This window comes from Misgurnus anguillicaudatus, chromosome 1 (genome assembly GCF_027580225.2).
Source record: "Misgurnus anguillicaudatus chromosome 1, ASM2758022v2, whole genome shotgun sequence".
In the NCBI taxonomy this organism is placed as follows: Eukaryota; Metazoa; Chordata; class Actinopteri; order Cypriniformes; family Cobitidae; genus Misgurnus; species Misgurnus anguillicaudatus.
Genome location: NC_073337.2, coordinates 30,934,676 through 30,955,662, shown reverse-complemented (window position 1 = coordinate 30,955,662; position 20,987 = coordinate 30,934,676). Strand labels below are relative to the sequence as shown.

The 20,987-nt window shown below is 35.6% G+C and overlaps 3 protein-coding genes across 3 annotated transcripts; all 3 read left to right on the top strand.

Moving 5' to 3' along the window:
• The first annotated feature begins 1,628 nt into the window (after window positions 1–1,628).
• Window positions 1,629–8,456, top strand: LOC129431909 (putative C-type lectin domain family 20 member A). Its single transcript, XM_055190032.2, has 4 exons — window positions 1,629–1,797; window positions 4,977–5,342; window positions 6,835–7,179; window positions 8,325–8,456. Exons 1-4 carry the CDS (start codon window positions 1,764–1,766, stop codon window positions 8,441–8,443), a joined length of 864 nt encoding a protein of 287 aa, XP_055046007.2. The 5' UTR covers window positions 1,629–1,763; the 3' UTR covers window positions 8,444–8,456.
• Window positions 8,457–18,657: 10,201 nt separating this feature from the next.
• On the top strand, window positions 18,658–19,191 carry LOC141364314 (histone H4). Its single transcript, XM_073868643.1, has one exon. It carries the CDS (start codon window positions 18,834–18,836, stop codon window positions 19,143–19,145), a length of 312 nt encoding a protein of 103 aa, XP_073724744.1. The 5' UTR covers window positions 18,658–18,833; the 3' UTR covers window positions 19,146–19,191.
• Window positions 19,192–19,722: 531 nt separating this feature from the next.
• LOC129431949 (histone H2B-like) lies at window positions 19,723–20,158 on the top strand. Its single transcript, XM_055190072.2, has one exon. The coding sequence runs from the start codon at window positions 19,737–19,739 to the stop codon at window positions 20,109–20,111; it is 375 nt and encodes a 124-aa protein (XP_055046047.1). The 5' UTR covers window positions 19,723–19,736; the 3' UTR covers window positions 20,112–20,158.
• The last annotated feature ends 829 nt before the right edge of the window (window positions 20,159–20,987 follow it).

Sequence of the window (20,987 nt, the reverse complement as noted above, 5' to 3'; positions counted from 1 at the left end):
TTTGCAGGAGATAATTCGGTTGTAGAATGCGGTTGTGAGTTCCGTAAATTACTGAAGTGTGTGTGTGTACAGAACAGGATTAAGCATTAAAAGGTGAAGTGACAACCAAATTAATATGCAGTGTGTACGGGACCAGTGTCTCCCCTCCTGTTATTTTACTTCAACACACTGGCAGGCAGCAGCCAGTCGCATCATACATGCAGACAAACAAATCACACACCTAAATGCGTGCCCTCCTGAAAAAACCAGCATACCAGCAAGACCAGCATATGTTGTGTTTTGGTTCTGGTTTGCTAGTGAACAACAACTAAACCAGCATCAAACCTGCATCACAACCAGCATTAGCACCAGCATCCCATGCTGGTCATACCAGCAAGACCAGCAGTGTTTTGGTGCTGGTATGCTGGTGACCACCAGCTAAACCAGCATAGACCAGCATTATTCCCATGCTGGTTCGATGCTGTTTTTTTCAGCAGGGTGGCTAGCACGATGTCCTCAAAGTCAGCAATAATTTGTTTTGCTTAGAAAATCATAGAGAATTTATTTGCAAGACATCTGGTAAAAAGATGATACCTCTATATCCCCTTTCTTTTCTTTGAAATCATTTTTGATTGGAAAGTAGTTGACATAAAATAAAAATGTTCAATGGCAATGACAAGATGCAATAGAGGTATTTTTATTAAATTTTTATATTCCCATTGGTTTAATGTGTTGAAAGGTTAAAGTTTTAATAAAAAGTAACAATTTACAATACAAATTTTGTATCTTTTTCAATTTAATTAATTTCTGGAATCGGGCGGACTCGACTTGGACTCGGCCTTTAAGAACTCGGACTTAAGTCCAACTCGGACCCTTTTGGACTCGGACTTGGACTCGGACTTGATGTTTAAGGGCTTGGTCTTGACTCGTACTCGACAAAGGCGGACTGGGACCCAACTCTGATATGATTACCACCAGACCTGGTACCCATATATACATTAGCAGTGTTCATTTAAAGGTCACGTTCTTTCTGATCCCGTTTTTTAAACCCTAGTTAGTGTGTAATGTTGCTAAATAATACCTGTAAAATGGTAAAACTCAAAGTTCACTTCCAGGCGATATATTCTTTAACAGAATCCGCCTTTCAAAGCCTACAGCGAACGGCCGGTTTGGACTACAGTCTTCTACTTCCTGCTTTAATGACGTCACTAGAACTGTTTTTTACACATGAAACATCAACATGTTATATTGTGCACTGTAAACACAATCAAAGCTTCAAAAACATGGAAAGAACGAAACCTTTAACACTGATTATGTCTTAAAGGCATCTGCTAAATCACCAAATGATATTTATTCTGAAAGATAATTATTTATATAGTTTATTATACTACACTTTACTATATAATTGCAGTCAAACAGATTATTTGTTATGCTCCGGTTGCAATGAAAGGATCTTCATTTAAATATGAATGGAAATCAGTCTCTGTGTTATTGAACTAATTTTGCATTCACAGCGATGCATCAAAATTTGTGTATGTAAATAGACGTGTTTAACGAATGGAAAGAGCACAAAGTAAAATATTTGAGTAAACAGAGACACTGTACTCCAGGTATTCAGTCGTGTCTATTGATTCGGGTGGGATGTTTTCTTACTGTACTTATTAAGAAAACAACTTAAAGCATATAAAGATGGTTTCTTTAAATGTGTTTGCCATCATTTGTTTTATTTTAGTAATGCTGTTTTATTTCTTCAGTTTCAGTAGCATACTGTAAATCCATCAACAATGAAAAGGCTGATTCATTTGCTGATTTTCTCAGGTGAGTGTTTATGTTTACAAGGGTTTTATTGGGAAATGATGATGTCCAGAAATAGCTGTTGAATCATCTACAGAGACACACTAAACTCTTAAACTGATCGTGATATGTTGTGTTTATGGCCCCTATGCTTTTTTAAGTTTTTAAAAAGTTTATTGTCATTGGACGAAAGACCAAAACAGAGAGTTTTTTTAAAGAAAATGCATTGATGTGAACAAAGCTTTAGAAACTCTGTTGTAGAACAGTGATTACAAGATGTGTTTTTTTTTTCATTTATATATTTTTATTTAATTTATCTTGGCCCTAATATGTACCATTTTAAGAGTACCAATATACATTTACAATAGTCTTATCTTCTTTTCGTTACATCCATTATTATTCCTTCTATGACTTGTATGTTTTTGTGACGTCTTATTGTTTTACCTGTTTTCTTGTCCGTCTGGTGTCTTGTTTATTTGTTGTTTTTGGAGAAGCGGCCAGGTAAGCAGGTTGCACGATGTACATACACGTATGAGTAATATTTTTTTAGATACAGATAAGGTATGGAGCGTTTCCCACCCGCTGTATGTTATTGAGGTTTGGAGCAGATTAGATCACTGAAGCTGAAGAAATTTGTTTTCTTTTGTCTATAGATTAGTTTGGAGGGCTTTGGGGTTTTTTGACGTTGGCTGATTACCCCTTTCAGTTTCAGCAGCTAGAAGAGTTTTTTCCTCTAAAAGAACTTCACTGAGATTTTGCATCTTTTTAAAGACAACCAACATGTACATGAGTGTGTTCGGGTCTTTTGAAATATTGCTTTCCATCCATGTTTCTGGATGATGTAGACTTATGGAGTCTACAGATCACGAATGCTGCATGGGATGACATGCTTGGGGTTGGGACACGTTGATGTGTCATGTTCTGTGTCATCTAAAATCACTAAAAGTTTCACTCGATTATAATGTGCATTTAAAAAAGCAACACTCGTCAAACACAATCATTTAAAATATTCTTTATTATCATGAAAATACCTGAAACAATCTAAAGAACTGCGATATAAATATGCCTCTAGATATTTCCTGGAATAGTGTTAGTAATGCTACTTCTTCTGTGGCACAAATGGTGTTTCTAAGTGAGAGCGCCCCCTGGCTTTTGGATGTGGCTGCATTTCACCGTAATTCATTCATTGAGAAAATGCGCATTTGCCCGATTAATGGTCACAACCCTAGTGTCCGGCCACCGTTCTAAATGGCGGGATGGCATATATGTATGTATGTACTATATGTATGTTGCAGTGAGACTGACATGTTATGGTTCTGCTGTGATCTTTCAAGTATTTTTGCTGTTAAAACAACAAAAGCAGTCAATATTTTGTCTAAAATGTAAGTCCCTCAATATTAATTAGCCTACTTGTGATGAACTGTCATGAAATTGGTGTCACATTTTTAATCATGATTAATCGTGATGTTGCTTAACTATATCATGTTTTTAAAAACTCCACATTTTTACTGAAGTAGGTTAACTGAGTTTATCTCAGTTTGTTAATACACTGTTAACTCACTTTGTGTTTGCTGCACTCATTTGTTTAGTGTAATTACATTATGCACTTTCAGTCACCATTGAGACTAAAGGATCCAGAATCATTATCGTGTTTCGGTGTTTGTTATTGGCGTTTTAATCAGCGTTTTAATCAATACAGTGCAATGCACGACACAAGTGTCTTTTGCTAGTTTCAACCAGACGCATTTATTTTCACGTTTAGCACCACACTGTTTAAACAGCAAGTGGATTTGTGCCCATATTTGCACCCATGGTCATTCTCGTCTGAAAACAAGGAGTGTTGGCGCATTGTTGGCACGTTGCTATTTTGAGGCAAATATTGTTTTTGTTATTTAAAGAGCACGTTAGTAATATGCGCCTTTAAACGAGACGACAAAACACGTTTGCTTATCACACACATGGAGGTGCAGCAGCACACAAATGTTTTTAAATATGAGAAATTAAAAGATTTAAATGTGAAATATTATATGTACAAGAACATTGTCCCTAGGACATATTGTAAAGTTGTGTAGCTGTGTTTAACTTGTGTACCTGCTTGTATGGCCTCCTGTTCATTATTGTCTCCGCCCCCTTGTTTGCATTGATTCTCATGGTTCTCATGCTCTCGCCTTGTTTGTTTTTTAGTTACTGATTGTTTCTGCTCTGTCATTAGTTATTTTCATGCATATATACCTTGCCTGTTCATTCCTTGTTTGTCATTCGTTGTTTGATGTTGCGTGTTTCAAGTGTTCCCAGTGTATGTTTTGTTTTGTTTGCCTGCACATTTCTGAAATAAACTGCATTTGGATCCGCATCTCGCCTCATCGTGTTGCAAATCGTGACACAGATGATGAGACAATTCATTATGTAAGTCTTTGTTTCCTCAGGTGTCAATCACAGATTATTCAGAGGCTTCCACACAGCAAAAGTGTCTTGGAAACTTTTAAATCAATATATTGTTTTATGTGAATGAGTAGAGAGAATGATTTTCACATCATGAAAAAAAATTCTTGACAACTAGATCCTCATTTGTCTTTTGAAAACATGTTAAGTGTGAGTTTTGTGGACCACGCATAAACATTTTTCTCTGAAAAATACAAACATTTACATACATGTTGCTCAGATAATATTGTAGCTCAGTTTGTGCTGAACACAGTGTTATGAGACTTTTTAACAAGTTTTTAAACAACTGAAAAAAGCACAAATGGCAGTGCAGGTCAAAACTGCTAAAGGATGCAAAATCAGCCAAGACCCCAAAGGGTTAAGAATTAATACTTGTAAATATTGTGTATAGATTTTAATTATCTCAATTATCAATTTTCACAGCACTTATCTGTCATCTGTAAATAAAAAGCACCTTATATTGGATAACTTTTGTTGTGTCCTTGTCCTTTTTGTTACTGACGCTACTCCTTACTATAAAATATTAAACTACATCAAAGTAACTAGGAACCAACCGGAATCGGACTCTGTTATCGGGACATCTCTATTTCTGAGTTTCTTTTGCCATCAATAATTCATGTCACTGCAGCAGTAAACTAAATATATTGCACTGCTAAACAAATTTCTTCGGTGGGGTGTAAAAAAACACATTTACGGATAAACAAAAATCCTTTGTGGGCTTAATTAGATAAAGGAGTAATTGTGCACTTTCCTCTCAACAGGACTCTGTTTGTTCACTCAGAGCATCTCATGTCAGTATATTCTCATCCAGCAGCAGATGAGCTGGGACGAGGCACAATCTTACTGCAGACAGAATTATTTTGACTTGGCTACTGTTCAAAACAATGAAGACTGGACATTGCTACAAGAAACAGTTCAATCTGCAGCGGTCTCAGCAGCTTGGACTGGACTGTACAATGACATTTATAGCTGGCGGTGGTCTTATCAAGATGAAAATGTGACATTCAATTCCTGGTATACTCCAGAGCCAAACAATGTATTAGGAATGGAAGAATGTGGTAATACAGATTCAACAGGATGGAGTGATTGGCCATGCACGTCTAAACATCCCTTTCTATGCTTCAATGGTAAGAAACCAAAGCTTTTTTGGGGGGCCATTTTTGCCTTTATTAGATATACAGTAATAAAGGAGACGACAGGAAAGTATAGGGTGAACAGAGGGGTATGGGATTGGCAAAGGACCTCGAGCCGGGATTCGAACTCGGGTCGTCAGAGGTGCGTCTGCATCATGTGTCGGAGCACCGTCCACTACACCATCTGCTCCGACAAAAGCATTTTAATATTGTGGAAATATTCAAAAAAAAGTTAAGAGAAGTTCAATTACACACTTCACTCCAAAACTATGTTTCCATTGAAAAGATCAGCACAGATCACCCAGACTTCTCCACACAGTCCGCTAACCGTACTAAACCTTTGTGGTGACTTACAACTGATCACTTTTTAATCACCAAGAACCCCACAGTGCAATGAGAGATACGTGATCTGATGTGATTTAAATGCTTAAATATACAGATTATGGCAAGTATTTGCAATTTGGTTGTTAGTGTAACACAACAGATGAGAAAAATGAACATTTACATTTAGACGCTTTTATCTGAAGCAATTTACAGTGCATCAAGCTTATTTTATTAATAAATCTCTATGCGGTTCAAATCTGTGAGCTTGGGTAAGTCATGCAATGCTTTACCAACTGAGCCTCAGGATGAAATGATCCATAGACATAAAATAATAATAAATAAATATTTAATAATCAATTAATCAACAAAGAATAAATCTAGAAGCTGTAATTCGAATAACTTTCCTAATACAAGAAACCTAAACAAACAAATGGACCGAGGAAAGAGTCTGGTCTAGTCATTATGATTAATTGTAATGTTTGGGTTCATACTGCACTGAATAAACATGTACAACAACTAAATTATTTTATGACTATGTTCACTCAGTGATGGGGACTGAATATTTATACAGGTTGTGACTCTAAAACGATTCAGTTTATATGGCAGGAAGCTATAGTCAGTGTTATCTGTACAGATTTATGTGATATGTTTGTAATGTTGAAGTTTAAAGAGTAACTAAACCCTAAACCAATCTTTTTTAGTTAATGATCTGTAAGAATGATGCTTTATTAGTGCTGTTCATTGATTTAAGTACGTTTTTTGACATTTGGATATAAAGTGTTTCAATACTATAATATATGGTGTAAAAACGTCTGAGTGTTGCCCTCTTCAGGTTGAACGGTGGCTACTGCAGTTGAATTTTCCTATTGGATGTTGGGTCCAAAAAGTAACTCATGACGTAAGCAGGTTCAAGCTCACCACGCCCTTGTTACGATCTCACCGTACGAGCTTAGTTCGTCCCCTCTATCTCCGTTGGGATCTGCCCACTTTTCTTGCATTTTTCAAATATTGCCAGTGGGTGGACTTAGGCTCTGACCAGGGGTTTAGTTACACTTTAAGGAGGTGATGTTAAGTTCATGTTAGGAAAAAATTACAAATGATCTGTAAAGAAATAACTAGACTCTTTTATTTCTAAATAAAAGTCCAACATTTCTTATTACAGAGACGGCAACTGTATCAGACAGGTTTGTTTTAATCACTGATGAGATGACGTGGCCTGAAGCTCAGATCTACTGCAGACAGAATTACACAGACCTGGCCACCATTCAGAATCAAGCCGATAAAGACCTGCTGACAACAAAGATTGGGACAAATACTCTAGCATGGATTGGTCTCTTTAGGGACTCGTGGAAGTGGTCAGATGGATCAAAAGTCTCCTCCATTAGGTGGAAGTCTAGTACCCGTAACACAGATGGGAAGGATCAGAGACCTTGTGGCACGGCAGGTCCTGATGGTCTAATAGTTGATCAGTTCTGCTCAAATCCTCTTCCATTCATCTGCTTGAAGTGTAAGTTTTATGTGTGATTTCTAAATCTATTTTACAAACATTATTAATACATTTTTTAATTACAATACACTGCAAAAAAACTTAGTTTTTTTGTCTTGTTTTCGGACAAAAATATCTAAAAATTCTTAAATTAAGATGTTTTTTCTTGATGAGCAAAACGACCCAAGAAAATAAGTCTAGTTTTTAGACCAAAAAATTCAAATTTAAGTGATTTTGTGCATAAAACCAGCAAAAAAAGCTGCCAATGGGGTAAACAATGAAGTCTTGAAAAATTTTTCTTAAACGCTAAATTCAAGAAATTTTTGCTTACCCCATTCACAGATTTTTTTGCTTGTTTTATACACAAAATCACTTAAGCAACACTATGTAGTTTCGATGCAAAAATGACTTACAGCTCCCCAATGGGGTTGAAAAGCGCAACAGTGCCTGGTATAAGACATTCTTCTGCAGGCAGGGGGAGGGGAGGGGCTGTGTGCTCTACCCTCCACCACCACTTTCAGAGTGTGCTTGTAGCAGCTAGGAGGCTGCTCAGGTTGCAGCAACAGTACAATTTGTCCAGTTAAAAGTTGTTCTATCACTGAAATAATTTTAGAGACATTATTTAAAGGTAAAAAAACTACATAGTGTTGCTTTAAATTTAATATTTTGGTCTAAAAACTAGACTTATTTTCTTGGGTCGTTTTGCTCATAAAGAAAAAGCATCTTAATTTAAGAATTTTTAGATATTTTTACTGAAAACAAGACAAAAATACTACGATTTTATTTTCTTGAGAATATTTTTTTGCAGTGTACTTTCATATTACCTATAATTCTTAAACACTTAAACTTGATTTGTTTATAACTGTTTAACTTTCACAAATTTCAAGTATTCACAACATGGGATGAGATTTTATCAAACTTTAATTGCTCGTTTTATGAAAGCTGTAAGAAGAGACATAGCATAAACCTTTAGTGGATGTAGCTTAAAATCTGTAGGAGGAGTTACAGTCATCAGTTTTTAGTAGAAATACAATCAGCATAACAACATAATGATTTTATTTCTACTGAAAACTGGCTTTGGTCAACCCAACATAATAATTCACTTGGAAGCTGATGTTTTATTGTTAAGTTTTTTTGTGCATTGTGTCTATCCAATGTTTTGACAGATTCAAAAAAGCAGATTGTGAGAACGGAGATCAAATCTGGTCTGAATCTAAATGACCCTGCGGTGATGGAGAAGATCTTACAATTGGTAAAGTTTTCAACTATTTGTGTTGAACACTAAAACACACATTTCTCTGTGTTCACACAACATCAAAATAGATTTTCAATAAATACAATATTTTAAAATATAGTAGGTTTGGTGTCACATTGTTGTTGTTGTTTTATAAGCATTAAAGGGGTCATAGCATGAAAATCTGACTTTTTCCATCTTTAACCCTGCCAGCATTTTTTTGTGGTTTTCACAAAAGTTTTACAAAATGCCTACCAGAAAAGGTTCTTCTATAAACATACAAACAGACAGACAATATATCAACTGAAAGAACCATCTGCTTTCAAACAAATAAACAGGAATAACGTTTCATCTTATCTGCATTCATTTTCTTTTTATAACCTCTCAAATATGGGAAAGTTTCTTAAAAATACCAAATTTTAAGCAAAAATTACTTTTGTTAGATATCAGATTCAGAATGATGATCAAAACATGCTTTTATGTATTTAAATAGCTGATGCTTCAGTTTTTCAAAGTTTATAAGAGTGAGAGAGAGAGAGAGAGAGAGAGAGAGAGATTTTTATTTTTTAATATAACTTCTATAACTCAAAAAAAAACACAAACCATTTAAAGAAACATTTCTACATTTATTGTTTTTCATAAAAAATGCATAAAAAGTCAACACTAATTAATTGTCCTCATAAATAGTACATTGTGTAAACCTACATGTGTGTTTCATGTATTTTTTATCTCAAAATTGTACACTGTAAAAAAAACACTTTGCTGCCTTAATATTTTTTGTTAAATCAACTCAGATTTACAAGTCATGTCAACAGAGATGAGTTGTCACAACTTATAAAATATAATTGAGAAAAGTCAACTTAATTTTATAAGTTATAACAACTTATCTGTAGTTATAACAACTCATCTCTAGTTAAGATAAATAATAGTTAGTTGAAATGATTTGTAAATCTGAGTTGATTCAACAAAAAATTTAAGGCAGCAAAGTAATTTTTACAGTGTACATACCTGACATATGGCTACTGCTGCTAATTTACTTCTGAGTGTTTTTTTGCCGTTTGAAAAGCTCCAAATGTTTGTTGAATCTGTTAGCACAGTCGATCACAGAACTACTTTTCCCATTTTAGACGCGTTTTTCACGCTATTTTAATGCTGTCGCTCAGACTTTTTGCCACTCAGTGGGCGTATAAACTGCTACATGTTAAAACAATGCTCTGCCTTCACACATTCTCGGCTCTTTGTGATGCCTCTTTTTTTAGCAATAATTGCAGCAACTTCAAGCACAAAGTAATTTAAGTATTTAAATATTTGCGCAAATAAGCCTTTGGGCTTCACACCTGGTGGTTTGGTTTGATAATCTTTTATTCCACACTCGTCGTGAAATTCAGGTAGAAACATGATGGGCTATAAAGACACCACACAGAGGTTTAAACCATGCAAAAAATACATAAATCATATTCTTTCTCATCAATGTTATACAAATTAAATCTTAGTGTAGGCCTATGTCTAGTCTATATGCGTGTTGTATCTCACAGTAAGTTTGTTTCTGCAATATGAAAACGAGAACTGTGATTCCCATTATAAATACAGGCAATAACCAACTTGTGTTTGTTAGTTCAGTTTTTCATATAAGTCTGAATCATAATCTAATGATTCTCCTTTTCTTTTTTAGTTCTTTAGTATCAAACACTGAAGTTACAGTATTGTATTAATTGCATCGGGTTCTAATACAAACAATAAGGAATTTGCAAGAAAATGATATATCTGAGAGGGCTTGAAATTTTTTTCTGTACAAAATAGAAGGTAAAACCAAGACCTTTATTTTTTATAGAGGATGATTCTGTATCATTTTAAAAAGGAAAATGGGAACTATTTGTATTTTTTAAACCAACAATTTGGCTAAAGATACCAACCTTCAGCTCATACAGTAAAAGACCCTTCATAGAAAGCATTACACTGTGGAAAGACTGTCTAAAAAGGGATTTACATCAGAAATTGTCTCGCACTGCTCACAAAATTGTCATGTCACTGAATCCTTATCCTGCCTCCTGGGCTTCTGCATCCCATTAAGCCCCTTACTCTTTCTACTGGGTGATCTATGAAGTCACTTATACTACGGGTCTGTTGAATGCTTTCTTCTGATTGGCTGAGAAATGTTCTACAGGTGTTGAGTATTTTTCTGTACACTGCTGTAAAATAGGCACCGGAGCAATGCTTGTGGTATAAGAGATATAATTGACTTCGGTCATTTAAATTATTTGAAAATAATGCACACCCAAGGCCCGTCGTCAATTATTTCTTACTTATTTTACATCTTAAAAATGTTCATTATATGACCCCTTTAAAGCAAGACTGCTCAATTTTGTTCATTTTCTGTTAAATAAATTGACATATTAAACAATTCAATGCAAAAAAATGATAACACAACTTTAGTATTTAATTTGCTATTTATTAAAATATATTTTTTTAATAATTTCTGGCCCTGTTTTGTTGCATTTCAGTTTAAAATGTAACTATATTGTTTTTTAAAATTGACGTACAATTGTGTTTTTAGATCAAGCAGAAACTAAAGGATCATGGGATAGAAAAGGAAACAACATTGACCTGGAGACTGCAGCCAGATGGAAATGTTTTCTCACCAAAACATGATGAAGATATAAGAGCACCAGTCCAGTGTCACAGATCTTTCTACGAATGAATCAGTCATAGATATAGATAAAGATATTAGATATAGGTATAGATTTTTTACAATCTAAAAATCACAGGCATGTTATAACGTCTGTCTTCTCATCAATTATAATGAATGTTGCTCATATCAGTGATTCTCAAACTGGGGTGTGAGATGGAGCCAGGAGGTCTCCAGTTTTATTTAAATTTATCAGAAAATTCCCAAAACAACAGCACTATATTGTACATTTTTATTGTTGTTTATTCTACATACGAGATTGTTTTATGCTATGAATTGTCTTGGGTGGGGGGGCAAAGGGATGCACCCTACACAAGGGGTGAAAAGTTTGAGAATCACTGCTCTATACACACAACACATGTAGACAGTAAATGTGGTTTAATGATGTTTATAAAATGGTTAGTTCCAATCCTTGATTCTGATTGGTCAATAGGTGTGCTTTATTCGCAATAAAACACTGCTATGACCGCTTCACCCAACGGTTCTATTTAATATCACTGCGCCCTTAGCAACACCCTTAGCAACACATACACATATAATGAGACAAATCTGAAAACAGTTTGTTGTTTTTATTTGAATTTTTATGTTGTTTTTCGCAGTCAGGGACTATTTTTTCTAGCGGAAGGAATGCTTTTATTAATTTAACTTCATGAAAGTTGCACTAATATTTTTTTTACTTTAATATTGTGTGGTAACCGTTTTATAAAAGCAATAAGGTACTCGAGGCAAGTGCTGTATCGTGAATAAGTAACTCCGCAGGGGTTGCAGGCACTCCGCTTCGCGTCGTGCCTAACAACGCCCTTCAGCCGTTACTTATTCTCGATACAGCACAGCCTCTCGTACCTTATTGCTTACATAGTGCATTTAGTAACAGCAACAGCTGCTGAATTCATGCTTTTCATATTGGTGATAATTTAGACCTTATTATAAAATGTATTGATCTTAATTCACTGGTATATATATATATATATATATATATATATATATATATGCTTAATATTGAATTATTATTTTTATGCACTAGGCCTATTTGATTTAATGCATGTTTAACATATTTATAAAAGCTTCAGTGGTGTTTTAATTAGGGGTGTGACGAGACACTAAAGGGTGTGTTGCAGGGTTAATTTATCAAGAAATTTGTGCAATTTTCTTGTTGGTAATAAACTATTAATAAACTAGGAAAAACATTTTGGAAGTATTGCGATAAATGACTAAGAAAATATAATGATAAAATATAATGATAAATGATGGTAAGCACACAGTTGATGGTACCCATTAATTTCCATTATATTTTTTTATTCCTACTATAAAAGTCAATGGTCACTTACTGCTGTGTGTCCACCATCATTTATTAAAATATCTTCATTTGTGTTAATCAGAAAAAATAAATTCATCCAGGTTTAGAAGAACATGCGGACAAGTAAATGATGACAGGATTTTCGTTATAAAGTGAACTATCCCTTTAAAGCGAGTGATGGAAAATGTGTGTAAATTTACTTATTGTTTGCTGGATTTCCCACATTTATAATCTATGATGTGTGAAGAATTGTCCAAATGTGCAAACTCAAGAAAGGTTTCAAGTGTTATGTGTTGTTTTATATCTGTAATCACATTATTCATTGGCTTTAATAAATGGATGACACTTGAAATCCAGCCTGTGTGTGCGTAGATGTTTGCTAGTTATTAATTTGGGTTCATTTTTTGGAATTAAAAATGGAGCACAATTTACAAAATTACTTTTCTTTCCATGATTTTATTTTTTTAAAACTCTAATTTTTAAATGCATTTTGAAACCAGCTGAAATTTTTGCAAAATCAGACTGACAGAGTTGTGTGTGTTGTTATTTTTATTTTGTACACTATTGAGATGGGGAGATGTGTAAAGAAGAAATGCTGCACAGGTTTGGATAATGAGCACACAGTTTTGACCGTGAGATTGGCATCAAACATTGGAAAGCCATAAGATCTGTATCTGCATTTGTACTTTGTGAACTCCTTTAAATATTTAAACCATACGATTAAACGAAATATAAAACGTTAGCGTCAAGATATGGACATTATTATTGGTTACAAGAGTCAAACAGCATTTTCCCACAATCCCCGTGAGTGACTGATTAGCAGTCACCGCAACATAATTCAAAACTGAGCTTTTGGTGGATTACTTGAACGCTCTGTAAGGATTATTTGATTTTGAATATTCATTATGGATTATTTGCATGTTCCTGGTGGATCGGTGCGCGTTTCTGGGACGCTTTGCTGAACTTCAGTTTGTCATGAATTTGCTGCACGTTTTAAGGTAAAAATGCATCAAAGACCTGTACAACGCTGAAATCCTTATGGAGTGGAAATGAATACAGCAATAAGGTATGCATTGAAATTAAATCTTGATGTACGTTTAAATGCACAAATCTAAACATATTGGATGCCACATTTTAAAATCTGAATTAAACTGAATATGAAAGTGTAATATCGAAAACTCTTTCTGGAAAGTGTGGGTGGCTCTTAAAAGAGCCTTTGGGTTCAGATTGGGTACTTTCGGCTTTACTTGGAGCTCGTGTATTTGGTGACGGCCTTTGTTCCCTCAGACACGGCGTGTTTGGCGAGTTCACCGGGCAGCAGGAGACGCACCCCAGCAAACATTGGTCCGACCGCAACGTCGTGTCCCTGGCCAAAAATAGTCGCGGTATGACGGCACAAATCGGCGAAAATATGTAACACAGAACATTTCATAAAAATGCATTCAGATACATTTGTGCATGTCTGTAGTTCTATGGGGTTGCATGTGGGGTTGTTGCTTTGACTTTTGCTACGCGTGCTTCGGTGTTTGTGCCCTGTTGTGGATCGGTTGTGGGAGGACGTCACTAGGTGACGTCTTTTGCACGTGCATTTGTGGTCCATCGTGACCCTCTATAGAGAATCATGGACCTTCTATGAGTCATTGTGAAATATGCAAATGCTGTGCTTACACCTTGGTTAATACTGCAATAATTAATTTAAGTGCAAAAAGTAGGTTTTTAAGAGGTTGTGAATAGACGTCCACTGACGTCTTTTACACGTCTAGACTAGACTAGTAGGAAAAAAACAGGATAATCTTTATGAAATACACGATTTGTATACAAAGTAAATATATTAACTTTATCTTGTTTAAATAAATTATAATCACAAAGTGCCCAGTGTGATTGCAAAGCCACACTGCATTTTAGTCATTATTCCAACCTGTTTCATTATTGAATGTATGCATATAAATGTAAAACAGATACATATCCGGTCACCATTTAGGTCTGAGTTGGATGTAATTTCAAAAACTGCTATTAATTTAAGAAATATAGTGATAAATCTGGGGATATTACAAAATCCCGCGATAGGACAGATTATCTCGCGAGATAGTGGTGACGTCACGCGTTCTTCCGGAAGTTCACATTCAAACACGAGGAGCGATTACGAGGGAGTTTTGTCTATATATCATTCAAAATCTACTGTTGGGTAAGTACATTGTGTATTATTTGATTAACGTGCTTAAGTTTTACTTGTTTGACACGAAGGCTCCGAAATAAACGTTGCCAGAATTGTCCACACTAAGTACTATTGCAATAATTAGCTAGAAGGCTAAAAGCTAACGTACTTTGAACTTATACATGGTATAAAGTATGTTTAAGGATACAGTCAAAGTAACTTATTAATGTAGCCTCTTGAAAGTCTCTTTCAGAAAGTAAATTATCTGAAAAATAAAAGTTATTTGGCATTAATGGAATTACAATGATTTGATTGCCTAAACATTGCACATGCAAAATATTAAATACTGTTTTGCATTAAAAGTTTAGCAGAAGTGTTTGTTTGATTAACTTCCTTTGCTTTTGTTTTGTACAAAGGAAAAGCAGAACCTCATCCAAATAAAAATAAACAAGCTGTTAAAGGCACTGTGTCCTACACAGACCCTCCAAAATATAACCACCCAAAACCCAAGTCAGGTAAATGTCTCAGTTTGAAAATACATTAACAAATTGGAGTTGTTATTGTGGAGTTAATATCATTAATTACAATTTCGTTTTATTTACAGTTGAAGGTCAACACAAACCAAATAAAGATGTGCATTCTACAAACATTAAAAAAAGGTATGGAAAACTGTAGATATGAATTTTTGTAGATATGACTTAAACAGTCTACACATTTGTTAATGTTCTAATGTTTCATATGTCCTTGTTTGTGCTAAAGATCAAGTTTTGTGTCAAACACACTTAGATGAGGCGTGCCCGATCCCTGACTTTGTCTACCCTACATTAAGTTGTAAGTTTTTGACTGCTTTTGCTTAATACTACGAAAAAACATGATTCTTTCAAAAATGACTTTTATATATTTTGATATGAAACTCAAAAATGTATATAAATTGTTTTGGTGTATTTTGTTTACACAGGCACACTTCATGACAGTAAACATCGGTATCACAATGGTGTGATTGATCTATACCCTATACACTATGAGACGTACGTGCTACTGATGCTTTTTTTTGGTGCATTCCCACACTATACAAACACATTGCTTGGCTCCTAAGTGCATACACTTTTGCCTTTATAATGTCATTCTCATTTTTAGGTAAAAATGTATTCCATGAATCAGGGTTTTGCCTGAATGTCAACATAATATCCAAAAACTTTGATATAAAAAGTGATTTATTTTAATATTTTACACTACTATGTTTTTTTTGTAAAATACATTGTGCATGTGTATGTTTATTTTACTTAATGAAATTACATGCAAGGTGTCATGCAAGATTTTACATTAGTGACAACAAAGCTAAGAGTATAAACATATTTACATTTCTCTGAATCTGAGTTAATAGTTACAAATACAGAGCTTATAATATCTGTCATTGCTCAACCACAAAGACCTAAAAGTACAGCCAGCTGATTTCATAACTAATGCAGTATTACACTGTGAAGTGATTTACTGTTAATATTTTACACTACCATATAATTAACTCTATTTGTACAGGTGAGGTAACACAACGAAAAAATTACCGGATGGAGACTACCTGATTCTTCACCTATGGCCTCAGCTTCAAATGCAACATGTAAGAAATGCTATATGACTGTGTATTGTGCATTATGAATACATCAAATATGTTGATAACAAGGTGATCTGCGTAAGTTGTGACATAAAGAATATGTATATATATTTCCATCTATCTTTCTATAACATTATTTCAATTGTTTTCACATTTAGGTCCAGCAACTGTCTGAGTTGGTGGATATTATGTCAGAGACTGCGTGAACAACGTTATGAACAGGTATGTATTTCTCTTGATTTGTGTAATCCTGCATAATATTTAAGGAATATATATTGATTACCACCATAATTAACCCAGCTATTTATATTACTTCAATTCAGGATTTAATCCGTCACACATCACTTGTTGAGAAGTTTAAATGTTCGTAATGACTTAAACAGTCAGCCATACTGAAAACTAGAAATTAAAACATAATTTCAGTGTAAGCCATTACTTGTCACCCAAAGTTAGGGATGAGGATATAGTTCATAGAACTTGTTACATGGTAGATGAAACAAGTGAAGTTGTGAAGTGTTAACACATAGTGTATGTTTAAACATTGTATGCAATTGCTCATTACTGTTAATTGTGATTTATTGACCTTTTAGGTTATTTGTCTAAGGTGAAGTAATCTTACATTTCTTTCACAGAATGATGTCTAATTGTCTTATGGCCAAGTTCAATATGAGGGGTGGTGGACATCTGGAAAAGAAGGCTTTTAAAGGCACACCTTTGTATTATGTTATTCAAGGTAATTTGGGGAATGTTGATCTAAAAAAACTTGTTCTTGTATATTGATTCTAATTTTATTGTTATGCTTGATCTATTCAGGGGACATCACAGCTCACCTGTCTTTATCAGAAATATCCTGTTCATTTTTTGACACACCTAGTTAAGGGTCTTTCTCAAGGGCACCACAGTGGTTTTGTAGAGGGAGGGGACAAATGCTGTATCCCCCACAACTGATCTAACACTTATTTAAAGCAGAGCATATTTTGTACAATAATATATATATAATATTAATATATCATTTTAGCTGTAGACCATAAAGATTTTGAAAGTAAGTGCATGTCATTTACCCAAAATTTTAATTGTATTTATTTTAAAAAGAAACATATTCTTCTCTTCCTTCAGATGCTGTGAAGAGGTGGAGCCCAAATGCCACAGACTCGGAAATAGATGCAGCTATGGCAGACCACCTCAAGCACGCTCCAAGAAGAGCTGGGGGTGGTGGATACAAAAAAGCCAAACAGCTGTGACGTGTTAAAGAGAGAGTTCACCAAAAAAGGAAATTTGTTATAATTTTCTTATCCACATGTTTCAAACGTGTATATTTATATTTTCTGCTGAACACAAAGATTGAAGAATGTTTGTAACTTCACAACCAATTAACTGTCAATATTTTTTTTTACAATTGTAGTAATGGGTTGTGGGATCTGCTTAGTTAAAAACATTCTTTCACATATCTTTGTGTTCAGCAGAACATAGAAGGGTATACAGGTTTGAAACATGAGAGGGAATAAATTACTAAATATTAATTTTTGGGTGAACTATCCCTTTATAGAAAGTGTTTTGAAGTTGTTATTATAGTTAAATGGTTAAAAAAAATAAAAAGTGCTAAATCAGAACATGCTTCTTTTTTTGTTATGGCCACAAATAATGTATTCTTTAATGTGTTTGTGAAGTACACGTGGTTAAAACGGTTTATGGACGTTCAGGTCTGACTGGACCAATTTTGAACTGATTTTGAACCTTTGGGAATTTGTGTTAAACCTCAATACAATTGATTGCCTTTCACGATGTTACACAATGGGTGTATATTCATTTTATATGCATACATTTAAACTATGCAGCAACACATTTAAACATCCAGAAGACGGCACATTTAGACGTCCAGGGACGGGCAGAAAAGACGTGTAATTCACGGCCAAATGACGTCAAAGACGTCCGCTCAACTTTAATTTAGGGTATTTTTCAACCGCGATGCGGGACGTGACGAAGGGTCGTCTTTTCAACGGTCATAAAACGTCCACATGTTTGCTATATGAGGGCTTAAAACATATATTTAAACTATGCAGGAACACATTTAAACAACCAAAATACGGCGCATTTAGACGTCCAGGGACGTGCAGAAAAGACGTGTAATTCACGGCCAGATGACGTCAAAGACGTCGGCTCAACTTTCATTTTGGATATATTTTTCAACGCGGACGGGACGTGACGAACGGACGTCTTTTCAACGGTCATCACACGTCCAAATGTTTGTTGGGTTATTAAAAACAACAAAAAATATTACCCTAATTTCTGTTTCATATTTTTTATATAGTTACTTGACACTTATGAAAGTATTTGTCTAGTATGGGGGTCCACACTTGAAATGTGACCTCAGTAGTGAACGGACTGCACACACATCCCCGGACCAACTAATGTGCCTTGCTCAAGTCGACCATAGTTTTATTTTTACGTAACATTTAGTTGATATATTTTTATTAGCAAATCTTTAACATAGTCCTTTTCTGAAGTTGCATTGTGAAGCGATTTACTGAACGCTTTGAAGAAGGGCGGAGCCGCAAATTGTGAGGAAGATTAATTTCGTGACGAAATGGCGACCCCGCCCTCGTGTCTGTGGGTTTCTACAAGGTCCTGTAGGCAAAAGTAAAAGTCCTTCCCTGCTAGAGCGACCACATTCCTTGGACAACTCGTCAGTTCGTCATGTCTGGAAGAGGCAAAGGTGGTAAAGGACTCGGAAAAGGAGGCGCTAAGCGTCATCGTAAGGTTCTCCGTGATAACATTCAGGGTATCACCAAGCCCGCCATCCGTCGTCTCGCTCGCCGTGGTGGTGTCAAGCGTATCTCCGGTCTTATCTACGAGGAGACCCGCGGTGTGTTAAAGGTGTTTCTGGAGAATGTTATCCGTGACGCCGTCACCTACACCGAGCACGCCAAGAGAAAGACCGTCACCGCTATGGATGTCGTGTACGCGCTGAAGAGACAGGGACGCACACTGTACGGTTTCGGAGGTTAAACGATTAAAGGAAAAACAAAACCCAACGGCTCTTTTAAGAGCCACCCACATTATCATACAAAGAGCTCAATATTCTTAACATGATTAAGTAATGATGTTAAGGTTTAGAAAAAACTTGTCGACCATAAAATCCAAAAATTTAAGCATGATATCTTTCTGAGACTTTGATTTAAACATGGATAAATTATTTTCTAAGCATTGTGGTGTAAATACTAAATCTTTGCACTCTATTAAACTCTTTCGGTAAAAAACTGTAATTGATTATAATGTAAGTATAAGACATTTTGTGTAGAAAAGCATAAAAATAAACCCACAAAAAGAGCGGGAAATGAAACAAAGAACTGAATCGCGTGGGGGAGGGTCTGTTTCAAACGCGAGCCTGTGGTTGGACCTCTTTCATTGGCTCTCTTTCACCCTGGACAGACTCTGAGCTGACCAATAGAAACATTTTTGGGGTCGGGCCAACAAACACACCCAATCAGAGCACGAGTCTCGTTGAGCTCAAATTTACATAGAGCTGGGGATAAATAACCCTGCACGCGGTCACTTCATTACTCAGTTTCTTGTTCTGAGATTTGAAGCATCATCATCATGCCTGAACCAGCAAAGCCCGCGCCCAAGAAGGGCTCAAAGAAAGCCGTCACTAAGAGCGCCGCCAAGAGTGGAAAGAAGCGCAAGAGGTCCAGGAAGGAGAGCTACGCCATCTACGTGTACAAAGTCCTGAAGCAGGTTCATCCCGACACCGGCATTTCTTCAAAGGCGATGGGCATCATGAACTCTTTCGTCAACGACATCTTTGAGCGCATCGCCGGTGAGTCTTCTCGTCTCGCTCACTACAACAAGCGCTCCACCATCACCTCGAGAGAGATCCAGACCGCCGTGCGTCTCCTGCTGCCCGGTGAACTCGCCAAACACGCCGTGTCTGAGGGAACAAAGGCCGTCACTAAATACACGAGCTCCAAGTAAAGCCGAAAGTACCCGATCTGAACCCAAAGGCTCTTTTAAGAGCCACCCACACTTTTCAGAAAAGGGTCTCCTTTTTAACGATCTTTTTTAAACGTTTGGGTGAAGTCTGAACGACTGCAACATTTTAACATTTAGTTCAAATGTATTAAAATTATCTTCAAAAAGTCTGAATACCCAGTTTTTTATTAAGTCCTATTTAGTTTACGAACTCATCCTAGATGTACATTCTTTAAGGAATTTAGATATTCAAATCTCTTCTCACGCTTTTCACTAGCTCAAATTATTGTGTGCATATTAAAAACGACATTTTGGTGAAATAAGGAATTATTAGGCAGTTATGGCTAGGACCTATACTCTCAGAGGCGGTTTCCTGGACAGGGATTAGCATAATCCAGGACTAGGCCCAAGTTTAATTAGGAAATATAACTAGTTTTAACAAACATGTCTTACTAGAAACATTACTTGCGTGCATTTTGAGGTAAAACAAAGGGCACTGATGTATTTTAAGATATATAAGTGCAAGTTGTTTTCAGTTTGGAGAGCTCTTAAAAATGTTTTAGTCTAGGACTAGTCTAATCCCTGTCTGGGAAACCGCCCCTCAAAGTGGCGTTATAATCAAGGACTTTGCTGCTGCAGCAGGCGTAATATTACACACTTTCAGAAAATAGTCCCCTGCCATTGACATTAACAAAGGGGACTATTTTCAGGCAGTGTGTAATATCATTACACCTGCGGCAGCCATGTTACAGCAGCAAATGTATGGTTATGTACCTTGATAACAATAGCCTATATATCCATATACATAATCACACAATACATGATCAGACAAACCATATTTTTATGAAAAATCATTTTGCAATTCCATTTTGTTGTTTA